Source organism: Triplophysa dalaica, chromosome 8, assembly GCF_015846415.1.
Source record: "Triplophysa dalaica isolate WHDGS20190420 chromosome 8, ASM1584641v1, whole genome shotgun sequence".
Classification (NCBI taxonomy): domain Eukaryota; kingdom Metazoa; phylum Chordata; class Actinopteri; order Cypriniformes; family Nemacheilidae; genus Triplophysa; species Triplophysa dalaica.
The window spans coordinates 6,407,184-6,423,036 of record NC_079549.1 but is presented as its reverse complement, the minus strand read 5'-3'; the positions used below and the strand labels follow the sequence as shown (position 1 = coordinate 6,423,036).

General features: G+C 36.5%; 2 protein-coding genes across 2 annotated transcripts; one reads left to right on the top strand and one right to left on the bottom strand.

Moving 5' to 3' along the window:
• The first annotated feature begins 304 nt into the window (after positions 1 to 304).
• Positions 305 to 8,524, top strand: pknox1.1 (pbx/knotted 1 homeobox 1.1). Its single transcript, XM_056755635.1, has 11 exons — positions 305 to 428; positions 2,107 to 2,218; positions 3,316 to 3,446; positions 3,619 to 3,790; positions 3,897 to 4,067; positions 6,052 to 6,166; positions 6,256 to 6,353; positions 6,439 to 6,567; positions 6,661 to 6,737; positions 6,968 to 7,131; positions 7,259 to 8,524. Exons 2-11 carry the CDS (start codon positions 2,165 to 2,167, stop codon positions 7,450 to 7,452), a joined length of 1,305 nt encoding a protein of 434 aa, XP_056611613.1. The 5' UTR covers positions 305 to 428; positions 2,107 to 2,164; the 3' UTR covers positions 7,453 to 8,524.
• A 170-nt stretch (positions 8,525 to 8,694) lies between these two features.
• On the bottom strand, positions 8,695 to 14,590 carry tmprss3a (transmembrane serine protease 3a). The gene is made up of 13 exons (XM_056755634.1): positions 14,254 to 14,590; positions 13,960 to 14,124; positions 13,354 to 13,597; positions 12,748 to 12,855; positions 12,030 to 12,363; positions 10,965 to 11,093; positions 10,438 to 10,484; positions 10,121 to 10,286; positions 9,871 to 10,040; positions 9,600 to 9,695; positions 9,317 to 9,459; positions 9,076 to 9,228; positions 8,695 to 8,829 (listed from the first exon to the last, which is right to left on the bottom strand). The coding sequence occupies exons 2-13, from the start codon at positions 14,062 to 14,064 to the stop codon at positions 8,770 to 8,772; spliced, it is 1,755 nt and encodes a 584-aa protein (XP_056611612.1). The 5' UTR covers positions 14,065 to 14,124; positions 14,254 to 14,590; the 3' UTR covers positions 8,695 to 8,769.
• Positions 14,591 to 15,853: the final 1,263 nt, after the last annotated feature.

Sequence of the window (15,853 nt, the reverse complement as noted above, 5' to 3'; positions counted from 1 at the left end):
CATCATGGGTTTTAGACATTTATAAAATGATACAGAGAACGTTATGACATTCAACTGGAGCTAAAGATTAAGAATGGTGCTATCTGATTCAGTGATTGGTGTCAAAACTCTTTTTTTTTGTAGTATGGCCAGTAAAAATCTGGATAACTGGCATATTAAAGTCCTTATTGTTAACCTTTGCCAACACTACAGAGTCAGGGATTTAAATATATTTTTGGTATCAACATGAAACGACAGTAACGTTATGCGTTCTAAACATTTAAAGAGCTGTAGACAGTGCCCTGGCGTCTCTCGCGTCATTTCTCCGCCCTCTTCGTAAATATTCAGGACCCGAATGCCCTGCGTCCGCTTGCGTGATGACGCAGCGCGACAAATGCGGATCCCGATTGCTGCAAACGCTTGTCAGTGTGACGAAGATTGGCACCAAGGTAAGCTGTCACTCAAACTCGTCTTTTCCTTTCCCTATCAATCAAACGACGCGAGCGACACACAAAAATGCCTGGAGCTGAAAGAAAGCGACTGTAGTTGTTAGGGGCTCATGGGAGTTGCATAGGACAGTCGAGTCAGTTATCATTTCAATATCTTTAAAATAAAAAAAATGTCTGCTTTTTTATGTGACAGGAGAACCCTGTACTAGCAAGGGCGAACGCTGAGTAAAGGCCCGGTCTTAACGGCCCCTTGTTTCCTTTTTTAGCACTGTCGTTCAGGCCAAGCGAGCCATAGAAAACAGACTCTGCTCTAGATTAGACATTTGTGGTTGCTTTTAAAAATGACTAATGTTTATATCGTCAGGCGAAATTACGAAAATGTTCAATTCCATTTCAAACCATGTTTACATCTGGATTGTACAATCAAATAAACTTGAATAATTAGATTGTGATGAAAGCCTGTGTTGCGGTTGGCTGCTAACAGCACGCGCTCTGTGCTGCTATAGTCCCGTGTTTGCTAACTGGCTAGTGCACTAGCTAGCTAGCCACGACTCGTTCTTCAGAGCTGGACATGGCTTTTTCGGCTTAAACAAGCTCTGCTACACATTTGTAAATTCCCTGTGTACATCACGGAGTTTGTTTATTTATAAGGGACTAACAATATTTAGCAACGTTTGGTTAAAACTGACTAAACGAAAGGATAAGTGCGAACTTGGATAGCCGCCTCGGTTTTTGTTTTAACCGTTCGCTTTAACAAGGGTATAGCTGTGCTTAAGCTAACGTGTCGTCCGTGTTTCTTTTATTTAAAAGTTTCACAAAATGATCAGATGCATGGGCCCCGTGTTTTTGTTAAAAAAATGACCGTTATTTTGCAAAACGTTATATCTAAAATGATATTATAAAACATGTTTGGAGTCACGTATGAATTTAATTTGACATTCACAAGCAGACAAATAACAAAGTACTGGTTCCTACTAACTGATCGTCTGTGTGAGAGTGAGATGCTAGCGGTCGGGTGGTTGTTGTAGAACCTGGAAATGTCTCATTGTGCTCTATTGCTCCAGTACATAACACCGCATTTCCATATCAAAACACCCCGTTGTATTATGTCTTATAAAGGATGCCTTTGCCTTTTAGCTGTGAATGCATAAAACGTTCTCAAATGTATTATGAAGAAGATGCAATAAATAAATATACTAGAAAAAGTAGGGTACACAATCAAAAGGGGATGGTTGATCTCCATATTTTAAATGAACTGTATTTGGGTACATTGACCAAATTGATTGTTAGTCCCTGCCTAGAGCATACACAATTTTTTGTCTCATTAATGAGAATATCCCTTACCCATAAGAAGAATCTTCCACTGACTGGAAAATTATACTATTTCATACACAAAGAACACTCCTTATTTTGATGTTTATTTTAATAAAAAGAGAACTTTTTGCTGCCTTTTTCTATAAAACAAAAGGTGTATATTCAAGGATATCATGACGACTAAGCTCACATGTATTTCCTCAAACAATGTGAATGTTTTTGTTTTTGTGGGGCTTTTATGTTAAAAATCCCAGTACGCATTCACTTTGTCAGATAACAACTTGAAAGTAAATAATGATTTCATTTTGGAGCGAACTGTGGTTTTACCTGTTGATTTAATATATTCTACGTCTGTTATTTTTAGGTCAGTTCCCTCTCCCCGCTTATATAATGCCCCAGTGTTGGCAGTGGCCACTTTGAATATGATGGCTACCCAGTCAGCGTCCTTAGAGCAATATCAAGAGGGAGACCAGCAGGTGGGCATGATACATTTAACAGCAGTTTAACAAACAAAAAAACATGCCAAACAACAAACCTCAATGTTTTTTTAGTCTGTATGCCCCGGTTTCACTGACAAGGCTTGAAACTAGTCCCAGTCTAAAATTTGAGACTGTCTCAACTGAAAATAACTTGCCCTGACATATCTTAAAATATATCAGTGTCTCAAGATGCATATCAGTAATGTTTTTTTACGAAGACATTAAATAAATGCAACTTGAATTGCCTAAATTAACTAAGGCATAGTCCTGGTTTAGGCTAAGCCTTGTTTATGAAACCAAACTTAGCTTCCGACAGACCTCTGTAATATTATATAAATGAACATGAATTAAAAACGGTTATATAACTAGCCACTAACAAGGCCTATAACCAAACACAGACTGGCCTAGTTGCAAAAACTTAGTTGTTAAGTTAAGACTAATAACACTTTAGGTATACCTTTGGATGTAACTGATTTAAAGAATTAGATTACTCGCTTATAAAACTAGTCTAAGCAGTTTATGCAACTGGCCACTTTGGGGGTGGCATTTGATGAAATTGTCTTTATGCTGTTAGATATTTACATTTTTTGCAAGACAGAAATTTATACAGTAGATAATTTTCTAACATGGTGGAAAGGGGTTTGTTCTAAATTTCTAACGTTAAGTATTAAACATCTGCAATTTATTCAGCACAAAGTATTTCACATAATATAAACATATTATTTACTATTAAACAATCAGAATATTCAGCCTCATATGAGCATTGTTTTTTTGTGAAGGAAAGTTTAAACGGCTTAACCTTCAGAATATATTAGCATGGTAAATTAAATTAGTTGATTTTTAAATCGCAATGTATTGTTCAGATTTTTGGTTGTTGTCCTTCATCTATTTAACCAATTTTCCACACTAAGGTGAGTAGTATGAGAACAGAAAACTGCTGTCTTGCAAACGATTTTTCCAGAAAACATCATACAGTACAACATAATACAGTTTAACAAAAATGACATGACGTTATCCCAGCAGTAACTTTTATTTTCAACAATTTGATTTTGCCATGAAAATAGCATTTGATGTTGAAAATCTCACTGCATTAGATACAGGTGATGGACCAGTCGGACAGTAACCCTGAAGAGGGTTTTGCCAATGGAAACATAGGAACATCAAACAGCCCTGCATCCACTGAACCACAGACGCAAATGGATGCTGACAAAGCCTCTATATATAGGTGACATGATTGTTATCATAATTTACATGCAGGCTTATAAGTGAAATTTATAAAGTTGATTGTATTATATATTATATATATTAGAATTGCATTATATTACATTGTGTTGGATCTACAAGATGTTCACTGAACAAACGTCATCTCTTACATATGATTCCTTTGTTAAAAGCAGACATCCCCTTTTCCCTCTTTTGGCTCTGCTGTTTGAAAAGTGTGAGCAGTCTACTCAGGGCGCTGACTGTGCATCTTCTGCAAGTTTTGACGTGGACATTCAGAACTTTGTACGCATTCAGGAGAAAGAGGGCAAGGCCTTCTTTATTGAAGATTCTGAAATTGATAGCTTGGTAGGATTCTTGGCCAGATACTGTTGGAATAGTTTTTTTGGACATTTTAATTTCTAGATCTACCATCTTGGCATCAACACTCATGTTGCTGTTTTTATCTTCGTAGATGGTCAAGGCCATCCAGGTGCTTAGGATTCATCTATTGGAGCTGGAGAAAGTAAGTGACCTCTGCAAGGACTTCTGCAGTCGTTACATTACCTGCCTCAAGACCAAGATGAACAGTGAGACACTGCTGAGTGGAGAGCAAGGTAGCCCGTACTCTCCGACCCATGACCAGGTAGACACTTACTACACTAATTTTTCACTTTTTACAAGTAGGGTACAATTTGGACATCTATTCCCAATGCAAGGCATGCAAATGTTATGAACAAAGTCAAGTTAAAGGCAGTTAAACCAACACAATACGTGAGAATTTTGTACATGTATGTACAGTCCTGCTCACCGTTTTTGGCACCCTTTGTAAATATGAGCTAAGAAGGCTGTAAAAGTAAATCTACATTGTTTCTCCTTTTTGATCTTTTATATAAAAAACTACAATATTCCAACATTTCATTGAAGGAAAACAATTTGAAGTGGGGGGAATATCACATTGATAAAAAAAAAACTTCAATATATGTTGGCCACAATTATGTGTACCCTTGTATTTAATTCACCCCCCAACCTTAATTTATAAGAAAATCAGCTATGAGTGTTTTCTTTTCAGTCTGATGAGGTTTGAGATTACATTGAGAGTCATCTAAGTCCATTCTTCCATAAGGAATTTCTCCAGATCCTTCAAATGTTGGTCCTCCCTATTCTTCATTTCATATCACTCATTTTCTATAGGGTTCGGGTAAGGGAACTGGGATGACTATGGCTGGATCTTGATTTTGTGTTCAGTGACCCATTTTTTTATTGATGTTGATGTTTATTTTGAACCAATGTGCTGATGTAAGATCTAACCACGACCCATTAGAATATTTCTAGCAGAGCAAGTCAGGTTTTAATTTTTTTACTTCTTGGTATTTGATATAAGACATGATGACATGTATCTTTACCAGAGGTTCTGGACATTTTGTATAAAAATAGTTTCACAACAATGAAGATCTGGTGACATATTTAACTGTGGACACGGGGCATTCTTTTATCCCTTTGTGCCCCAAACCTATCTTCTGTTGTTGCTGCCAAAAACTTTTTTTTTTCATTCCATAGACCCCAGTCCTGGTTGAAGTTCCAGTATTGGCAGATTAATATGGTGCAGTTTATTTTTACATAAGAGCAGAAGATTTATTTCTTGAACAGTGTCGCAAACAACTTGTGATGATGGAGGTGCAGTTTTCCTTTGTTTATTAAATGCTTTCTGACCCCAAAATTCATCTGATTACTGCAAGAGTCTTTGGCCACTCAAATTCTTCTCCTAGTTGTGCATTGAGACAACATAGACTCATATCCTGTTTCAAGCTGATTTTCAACATTTCCAGGTCATTAAAACTTCTTGATCATTGCCCTGATGTTGGAAATGACGAGGCTTTCCTTAAAGCCATTTTGTGTAGCTCAACAGAACTATATTGCACATCAGAACTATATAATGTGGTTTTATCCATTGTGATAAATGATTAAAGGGGTTGGGCTTTGTGTTACTAATATTTATTCTCCTCTGCAACATGAAGTCATAACTGCACAACGTCATGTTTCTAATCACCTTGCTGTTCTAAGAAAATGTAAATATCAATGGAAATACTTGGGAGGTATTTAGAATTTCTAGGGATACCAGTAATTGTGGCCAGGGTGTATTAAAGAAAAAGAAATTCTCAATGTGATATTCCTCCTACTTCAAATTGTTTTACTTAAATGAAATGTAGGAATATTGTATATCTTTTTTTTTACAAAAGATCAAATGGAGAAACAATGCAGATTTATTTGACATTTTACATATTTCCCAAGGGTCCCAATAATGGTGAGCAGGACTCTACATGCATACAAATACAGTATCTTTAAAAAGTAAATTTAAACATTTGTAGGATATATAGATATAGCTTATTTATGTCCAGTGGCTTCTATTTGCTTTAACATATTATTACAATAAATCAAATTTAAATTTGACAACACATTGCCTAGTTTTATAATTGGCATATTATGATTTGTGTTGTCACATTTTAACCTTCTTTTGTTAATTTCTAATGTCGTCTATGCACATAAATGTGTACAAAAATTGGCAATAGTGCCAATTCATTGATGGCCACTACAGAATTAGGTGTGTAACCTTTAATTTATTTTTGCAGATGTCCAGCTCTTTCTCAGGCACCTTTAGTCCACAGGGCCTTGTGGTGCCTACATCAGGTCATCAACAGGGCAATGTTACCTTGGCAACTGTCAATCCATCACAGGGGGTGATGGGTACGTTACATTTCAAAAACATGTTTTTTCTAACCAGCTTACTGGTTGCAGAGTTTCTCTCATCATGGTAATATCCACTTTGTATGCAGGTAATGCACTATATCAGCCAGTAACAGTCGTCACACCACAGGGGCAAGTTGTGACACAAGCCATCTCACCTGGCACGATACATATTCAAAGCTCACAGGTTTGCATTATTGCACACACTACATTCAAACATTTCAAACATAGATCACAAGCACATTCACTCACCCTGTGTTTCTCTATGGCAGCTTCAACTTCAGCTCAATCAGGACTTGAGTTTCTTTGGTGCTGATGACAGCTCACCTAAAAACAAACGGGGTGTTCTTCCCAAACAAGCTACTAATGTCATGCGTTCCTGGCTTTTCCAGCACATTGCAGTGAGGAGACTAACTCATTTTCAACTGTCAAAGTGCACTGTTTTGATTTTAACTGGTATGTTTCATGAACATATTTTAACTGTCTTCATCTAGCATCCCTATCCTACTGAAGAAGAGAAGAAACAGATTGCAACTCAAACTAACCTGACTTTACTGCAAGTTAATAATTGGTAAGTCAATCTGACAGTAAAGCAATATAGACAAATGACTGTGATGTAAAATCATTCTGTCTTCAGCTGTTTAATGCATGCAAGGTCACATTATAAATCTAAAGCATTCTATGTGTTAGAGAAACGCCAGAGGGTTAATAGTTTGGAAGGCTCTTCGTAGCCATCAGCTTTGTGCATCATACAAAAAAGTCTCATTTCATGACACTGGATCATCTGGTTCTGTGCTTTAGGTTCATCAATGCCCGTAGACGGATCTTGCAGCCAATGCTGGATGCCAGCTGCTCAGAAACGCCCAAAACAAAGAAGAAATCTGCTCAGAGTCGCCCTCTACACCGCTTCTGGTCGGACTCCATCGTCTCTTCTGGAACCCAGCAGCATCTAACAATGCCAGATGGTATAACCTCCACATAATGTGTTATAATTCGAGATGGACAAATTAATTGGCCGTCAATGATGAAACATGATTATAGAATCAAAATATGGAATTCTCAAAAGTGGAATGTTGTTGACGTTGTATGCAGGTAGTTTGGTAACAGTTGGGATGAACGTAGATGGCTTCCAAGCTCTTTCATCAGATGGTGCAACTCTTGCCATGCAACAGGTTATGATGGGAAATCACAGCGAGGAGGAATCGGAAGAAAGTGACAATGAAGAAGGCGACACAGATTTGTCATCTGCCAACATGACTGGGCTGGGTTTAGATGTTACTGACTAAACTACGTGGATTTCAGAACACGCACTGCATGCTTACATAGATATTCAGCCAAGCTGATACTTGTGCACTACAAGAAAATATTTAGAGTACTGTATGTGGGCCTTTTACAATACACAAACACACATGAACAGTTTACAGACAGCACAATGTCGTGGAAGGGTGTGGTGTGTGTGCATTTTAGCGCCTGTTTTTATTGCATAGCTGTGCAGGTAAGTGCACTTTTAGGTATGAGATACACTTTGTGAAAATTGACAGAAAATGCAAGTAAACACACTGAGGCAAGTTTTAAACTCCTTTAGTACATGTTTGGTAATGATTTGTGTTCTGTATTAACGAAGTTGAATGCCAAGATTTGAGAGTTTGTCTTTGTGCTGATTTTATTCACACTGCATGCTAATGTTTGTTCACTACTATTGAGAGCAGCTGCAAGACAGAGTCTGAGGACAAAAGAGATTCTTATTTTTATATATGAGCATTGTATAAACAAAGTGTTTTTTTTTCCTTTTTTATTAGTTTGTGTTTTATAAGGAATATTTATGTACAGAAACATTATAGCTATGTGCCCTGCTTTCAGGGGATGATTTAAATTTTTAAGAAAAAAAGTGGAAAAAAGATGTTGGACTTAAAAACCATTTTTAATATGTAAATTGGTTTTAACACATGTTACAAAATTGCCTTACATCTTTTATAAAACTATTACACTAATAAGCACAGAAAGCCTAATGCATTGACTATATTCAGTAATGAGTTGTAGTATCTTCCAGTTTATGTTATAATGTGTCCTAGCTGAAGATGTTTCTTCGTTTCAGAGGGGGCTCTTTGTACTGCTCTAGGACAATGTATATTTGACCTAACACACGTAATGCTTCCAAAATCAAACAGATCCGTTAAAAATACTTTGAAAAAAAAAGTGGCATAAAAAGTCTTTATTAAGGCGAAGTTGCCACAACACTGTACATTCACTATTGCTTTTTGGGAATTGTTTAAGGACCGTAGAAGTACAGTAGTGTTTCATATTAAAAAGTTTTGCAACATTGCAAATACATGGATTTTCTTTGCATGAATGGGTGCTTTTTGTCTCTGTATTTATTATGTATTTTAAGCATATTGTCACTTCTGTGTCTGTGAAAATACTCAAGTGTAATTAAACATGACACAACAGAAGAAAGTTTGGCAGGTTATTATACTTCAAACAATAGCAAGTACTGTATAAGACTACTTACACCAAATTAAAAAAATCCAGTTTGAATGCACTTGACAATTATTTAATGTCTTGCATGTAATTACAGAATTTAGTTATTAATGTGTATTTAAAAACTAAACATAGTTGTTTAAATAATCATAGCTGGTAGTTGCAGGAGTTATCATTTCTTCTCTCTGTAGGAAAAAAGAAAATGATTGTTGTTTGATTTTTTTAAACCAGAGGGGGGCACTGATTTATCAAATAACTTTAATCGCATGATAAGACTTTTGACAATCACATCACAATGAATTTTCTATCTTAAAAACACAAGTAAAATCTTAGGCCCATTCATTGTACATGTGACTGCTTGGTTCCTTAGGATCAACCACATTCATTTCTGTTCTCATATTTAGATTTACAAACACAATCATTATCCTGACCTCCATCTGCATATGTATCCAAGTTAGGGACTGTGTGATGCGTGTGTAAACGCCAGGTTTGTTCTTTTCTGCGCACCCTTCGCCCCAGCTCGTGGCCCCTACTAATTTCCAGATAGAGGAATCCTCGCAAGCCAGCGGACCACCGCTGTCACCCTATCACCCACAATTAATACTATTATTAAGGAAAAACAATCACAAAATTTGAGGGGCGATTTCCTCTGCTACATCCGTAGTTTTTTACCTGGCAGGAGTCTGTTCCGCCCTCTAGGTACCCCGCACATATCATGTATGGAGATATGTAACCTTGGTAAACATCCGGCTGAGTGCAGGCCTTGGTGGAGATCAGTGGTACTGTTGCTGAATGCATTGACACACTTGCTTCACCTAGATTACAGAAAACATTACTTGTAATTGTATCTAGTTTGATAAGATCAGTCTTATATTGATAAATTGTACACTGTAAATACACTTGAATTCTTCCAAATGTACTTATACCCTCTTTTCCTCATCCTTTGCAGACTCACCCCCATCCTCAGTGGCTCCCCAACCTGAGATCCAGCACATCTTGCCATCTTCAAATTCCTCGCCAAAGTTTGGTAGACATATAGGCTCGACAATACCTCAGAAAAAAGGGTACACCGTTTTATCAAATTAGCTTTTCATTACAGTTAATGCTAAATGGGAATATGATCATATCAAGAATGTCAAAAAGAAGAAAATAAGCTCAGGTATATCACATGCAGGTTATTGCACTTAAATAAACAGCAACACCAAATGTGCTTATGTTGAAGATACCATTGAAGTTGAGAGGCTGCTCCAGTTTAAGTAGAGCAATGTCATAGTCCAAGCCTCTGGGTCTATAGCGACCATGATATATAATCTTCTCTACTGCAAGTGCTTTCGCACCATTCACTGGCTGTTCTGTTAATCCAACATAGACTGACCAAAAAGTAGGAAATGCAAACCTGAAAAAAGACAAGGTATGATCAGTTCTATTCCACTTTCTTTCTACTTTTATTTGTTTTAATGGACATAATAAACTCACCCGTACACACAATGTGCAGCAGTCAGCATCCAGTAAGATGATATAATGGAGCCTCCACACAGGTGCTCATTTTTAAAATGTAAGCTGACCTGCCATGGAAACTGGCCCTCAATTGACAGATTTCCACCAACTATACGAGCACTGAACTGAGGTCTGGAACCACATGCTTTGGATGTACACAATAATGAGGAGAGCGAAATAAAACAAAAAGGTTTCCAGATATATCACTGGTATGACCGTTTTATTCACAAAGCTTTTAAGTTTATCATATGGACAGTGCGAGTTCTAAAATTTGTAACAGCAAATTACCTTCTTACCTAAACACTTCAGTGTTATAACCCCCCCCAAACTGCACTGGGATTTACTAGGAAAAAAGAATGCAGCAAAATTAAATGGATATGCAAGTGTTAATTATATTTGACTTTGAGACTTTGCAAGCTCACACTAAAGTACCAAGCTGATGTTTAAATTGCTTCAAATATTTCATGTGAAATAATAAGATGCAGTTGGAGCTTTAACGCACCTTAAGCTATTGGCCAAAGAACAGAGGCCTGCTTAGGGGGTTTTGTGCACAAAAAGCTCTTCAAAGTTAAAATATTATGCAAATAATAGTTGCTAAGGATACCTGGAAGGTTTGTGACAAACTGCTACCTTGTAATTGTAGCCAGGAATTGCTATGCTTTTGCTACAGTTTTCTGGGTACCAGTTTGGGTGATGGTATGGTGTTCTGGTTCTTTACTAACACTTGAAACTGACCCCCACGTCTCTATCCTATTTAGCTACAAATCCCTGTAAATGCATAAAGAAAACACTAAACTACCATTATGAAAATGTTCCATCACACCTGATATTAGTTATGCTGTGTATCTTGATGACCTGCTTGGTGTTTGTGTAGTTCGCACTTATTGACACAAGGTTTTTTTGGAAGTCCTGTTCAATAGAAGACAGAGGATGGGACTTTGACTCCACATATCTGTCAGAGAGGGGGGGAATAAAAACGAAACTAAAGGGACAGTTCATGCCAAAATTAATATTCTGTCATCATTTACTTATCCTAAAGTTGTTCCAAACCTGTATAAATTACATTGTTCTGCTGAACACAACCAATGTTTCGAAGAATGTAAAATTCTGGGACATCATTGCATACCATAGTAGGGACATTTTAAATGGTAGGTCGAAGGTGCCCCAGAACTGTTTGCTTTTCTAATTTCTTAAAAATATCTCATTGTGTGTTCAACAGAACAAAACATATACAATAAAATATACAATATTTTTTTTCTATTGTGGCAGTAAATGATGTCTCAGAACTGAAAATCGCTGAAATGTTACCAAATATCGTGTTCAACAAACACAAAATACATTTTTGGGTGAACAATCCCTTCAAAATCTTATTTTAGATTAAAACACAATCATGGATGTAGTATGCAATGCAAAACAAAAATATGTTCCCAGATGTCCCTAGCATTTTACAAATGTTCACATGTGTTTATTCAATGTATAAACTAGAAAAGGACTGTTTGTCAATAAATAGTTTGATGTTGGCCTTATGAAACTAAAGAAGCTTAAAAAGCAGCTGGCTTAAGACTGACAGAGTGGAACAAGAATCTGGAATATGTGTCATGCCAACACACCAGAGTATTTTAAGGTGAAACGCTTATCCAGGCTGATATATAAATAAATGGGACTGTCAACAGATGGGAAGTTTGAAGTTTGTACAGACCTTTTATACAAGTACCACCTAAAAAATCTGACGTTTTTAACACGAGGTGTGCCATATTTGCAAAAACATTCCTGAAAGAGGTGAGTCTTGTGTCCACACATAAAGATTTAAACGGATTCTGACATTCTCACTGTGTGTAATTGAGGGCATGACAAAAAGTTCACACCAAAACATGATCGTATTCAGTACCTGGAATAGCCGAGCTGTTTGCAAGCAGAGAGGGAAAGATCAGAGTCCCAGCCATCAGCACAAACAGTTTTCCAGACCCCTTCAGTAAGGACCTGAAGTACAGAGCTCTTACCACTCAAACGCACTGCATTGACACACACACACACACACACACACACGTTAGTTTTATAGTAACAACAGTATTCAAGAACAGTAATCCATGGATATTTTCTTAACTTGCCACAGCTGAGCTCATCTTCTCCATGTTCACAGTCTACATGGCCATCACACTGCGCAGACATGCTGACGCATCCATAGGAACCACACCGAAACTTTCCCATACAACTCAATCCCACTTATGTCAGAAAATTTTAACATTAATTGGGATAGGCAATAATGATAATTATATGCATTAATTTTACTGCACAAAGCCTGTTAACACACAACAATAGAAAAATAAAAAGGTAATGCCTTACGCTAATCATTTTAAATGCATAATGACTGTTAATGTTAAGGATTACTGCACTATATAATAATAACCATACATCGCCTATTGACATACTTTAGTAAGATGACTCCATGAAAATGAGGTCTCGGTTTGTATTTAGCATCCAGAGTTGCTGACATCTTTTGCACCACTTAGTTGTGCAATCTAATACCGTTTAATCTGTTAATTATTCAGCACTTTTGTGTCGGTTGGTTTTTGCTACAGTTGTGTGAAGTCTTGCACTTTTCTTACCTCCCAGTCCAACGGCAAGCACAAAGATGAGGATGAGAATTACACACGCCCCAATAAGTATTTCCATCCGACGTGCATACAGACTTCCACGCAGTGTTTTCTCCTCAGCTAGATTGTACGAGAAGTAAAGTCATACCATAAATATTTGCTTGAAAATAGTATTTTTAAACATGGGCGTTTTTTAAATTGGATTTCTCCATCACCACTTTCATCATTATGACATTTATGTAAAATAAAATAAAATATATTAGTTACACACAGGGCCGGCCCAAGTCTGTCCCCAATACAAACGACTATTGTCAATGTTTGATTTTTTGCACGCACACTTTAAATCTAACACACCTAATTCTATTAGTTGTAGCTGTGTTTGGGTTGTAGGGATGTCATAAAAACAAAGACACATAGCCTATAAACTGTGCATTAGTGTATTGTGAATGCCAAAACATTTGAAAATGTTTTTACTTCCAATTTTAGTTGAACGGTTGTGTAATTTATACAAATCCATGAGTCAAACTTTTGTAATTCATATTTTTGTAGGTTGAAGTAATTGAGGTGGAGCCAGTGTAAATGAAAATGACTGGCATACGAACATGTCTGAAAATGTACCTGTAGCAAAGGGCTGGACTTTGGTTACTGGCATTGAGGAGCTGGGCTGGGTCGAGGCATTTATTTGGATTTCTGATGTGTCTTCAAAAGCTGGTTTGACAATGTTGCTGTCAGGTGCAGTACTGGCACTTGGAGAGTCAAGAGGACTGACGTTGAGCGTGTTTGTTGTATCGATAGCAGGAATGTCATCCTCTGTTACAGAGACTACCTCTATTCTATCGGAAACAATGTGCTCCACTGTCCCCTGTAAGAAAGTGTGGATTCTCAAGACTGATTCATCATGTATGAGTGTTCTGTACATCCCCTTATTTTCAAAAATCAAAAATGGAACAACACATTGTAAGAGAAATACCCTGACATTATTATAACTTCTTCACAATTTAATAATGTTTGGCTACAATGATGATGTATTTTGAAAACTTTTCAGTCGTAGCAGAATTATATTTGCATTATTTCTGTAAAATAAATTTCATTTATTTACAAAAAAAAACATTTGAGACCCAGTGATTTAAACCACCATTGTTGAAGCTGTCATAGAATCAAACCCACTAGTATGAAAATTACGATCTAAACAGCACACATAAAAGAGTTACTCCATGGCCTCACCTGTGAATCTAAATAGGTGCTCTCTGTGTTGGCTATGGATTCTCCATTTACATCAGCCTCAACCTCAACACCTGTGGTAGACTCCAACTCCTCTAAATTTGCCATTTCTTACTTCATAAATTCATTTTAAAAATCTTAAATATATAATTTCAAATTTATATTGATCTGCAGAAAAAGATAAAAGTTAAGTAACTGTTTTCAAAACAATGGAGAAGGAAACAGTAATTGCAGAAAAATCTTAAAAAGCATGGTGGACAGAACACAAAGATACAAATGTACAAAAGTCTAATTTACCTAATTGAGTTATGAAATCCATTTGGTCCGACTAGCTTGAAACATTTCAGTTTTCTGTAGAACATTTTTGGTCTTCATTTGTCTCCTTCTTACAGACACAGACACTTTGTGATAAAGTGGGACACCTGAGCAGGGGAGCACTGAGAAGTTGTGTCATTGTGAGACGAGATCGGGTGACCCCATCATCTCCCTAAACACAAGCTCATGTTACAGAGGCCTGTTGCCATGATCGAATTCAGGGGGACACAAATAAAAATATGGCTTTGTAATAATTCAGTGTGATATATTTCAAATGTTCATAAAATAATCTGTGATTATGATATTTTAGGACCATTTGGTCTAGAAATGGACATTGTAGGTGTAGCATGAGTGTGGTTTAGTTATGTATTTTAGTTATGAGTCATTTTTAGCGCCTGATGGAATAAATTGCTGCATCTGATTAAATAAATTTAATACACAAGGTTCTTAAGTCTGAACAGGAAATGTTGACAGATAAAAAGAAAAAGTGAGTTTGCCCAAATAAACTGCTCACAAATGCTTAAATACGTATTTATATAAAGATTTAAAGTTATGTACATCTCTTCGACTTTAAATATTGGTAAAATTGGTAAGATAATGGTGAAGTTTAAAAAGAGTCTGTCAGAGACAGACTCTTCTTAAACTTCAACGGCAATATCTTATCACAGGATCACAAAAACTGCAACACCATCCAGGAAAACCAGAATTTCATGTATAATCTTTGACAACTAGCACACCCTTGCTGGTCACAATGCACAGACAGCACTATCATGCAGATTTGCAGATGCAGTTCAAACTGACTGCCAACAGAACCTGACTAAATTCTGCACAACTCCTTGTTTAAATCTGTGTACAGTAATTTCTAGACTGAACTATTGCAAATCTGCTAGCCGGACATCAAATGGGCAATCACACCCCAATACATGGTTTAAAATGTAGCAGTTTGACTAATCTTTCAGAAGCCCAAAATTAAGTGCACTTTAATTTAGCACTGTATTTTGTTCAGTTATGTCATTTCTCAGTTTGGTTAGGCCTTACATAACATGCACAGCTTTCTTCAAATACAATACATGTAATGCATTTACAGAGGGGAAATAGTTCACAGACAATCATATAATATAAAGCTTATAAACAGCTTTGTACACACATTTGAGAAATAAATAAATAAAATCTCTATTTTACACAATGTAAAAAATACAATAAAATATAAGGAACTACATCACATTCAAAAGTCATTCATCAGTTTAAAAGTTTACATAAATAAAAATATGGGCTTAATCCTAGTCCCAGATTAATTTAAATGTTAGAGGTGCCTTGATTAGAAACAACTTTCACTGACAAATCTTAAAATATATCAGTGCTATTGTTTTATCTTGTTAACAACGCAAGGTTGTGGATTCGATCCCAGGGGATTGCACATATGTAAAATGTATAGGATAAAGCAATGTAAATCGCTTTGGATAAAAGCCTCTGTCAAATGCATAAATGTGAATGTAATATGCACACCAGTAAATTATTTTCTGTTTTTTAAAACCAATTTAAATACACTAATGTAAGGCCTAGTCGTGGTTTAAGATAATGC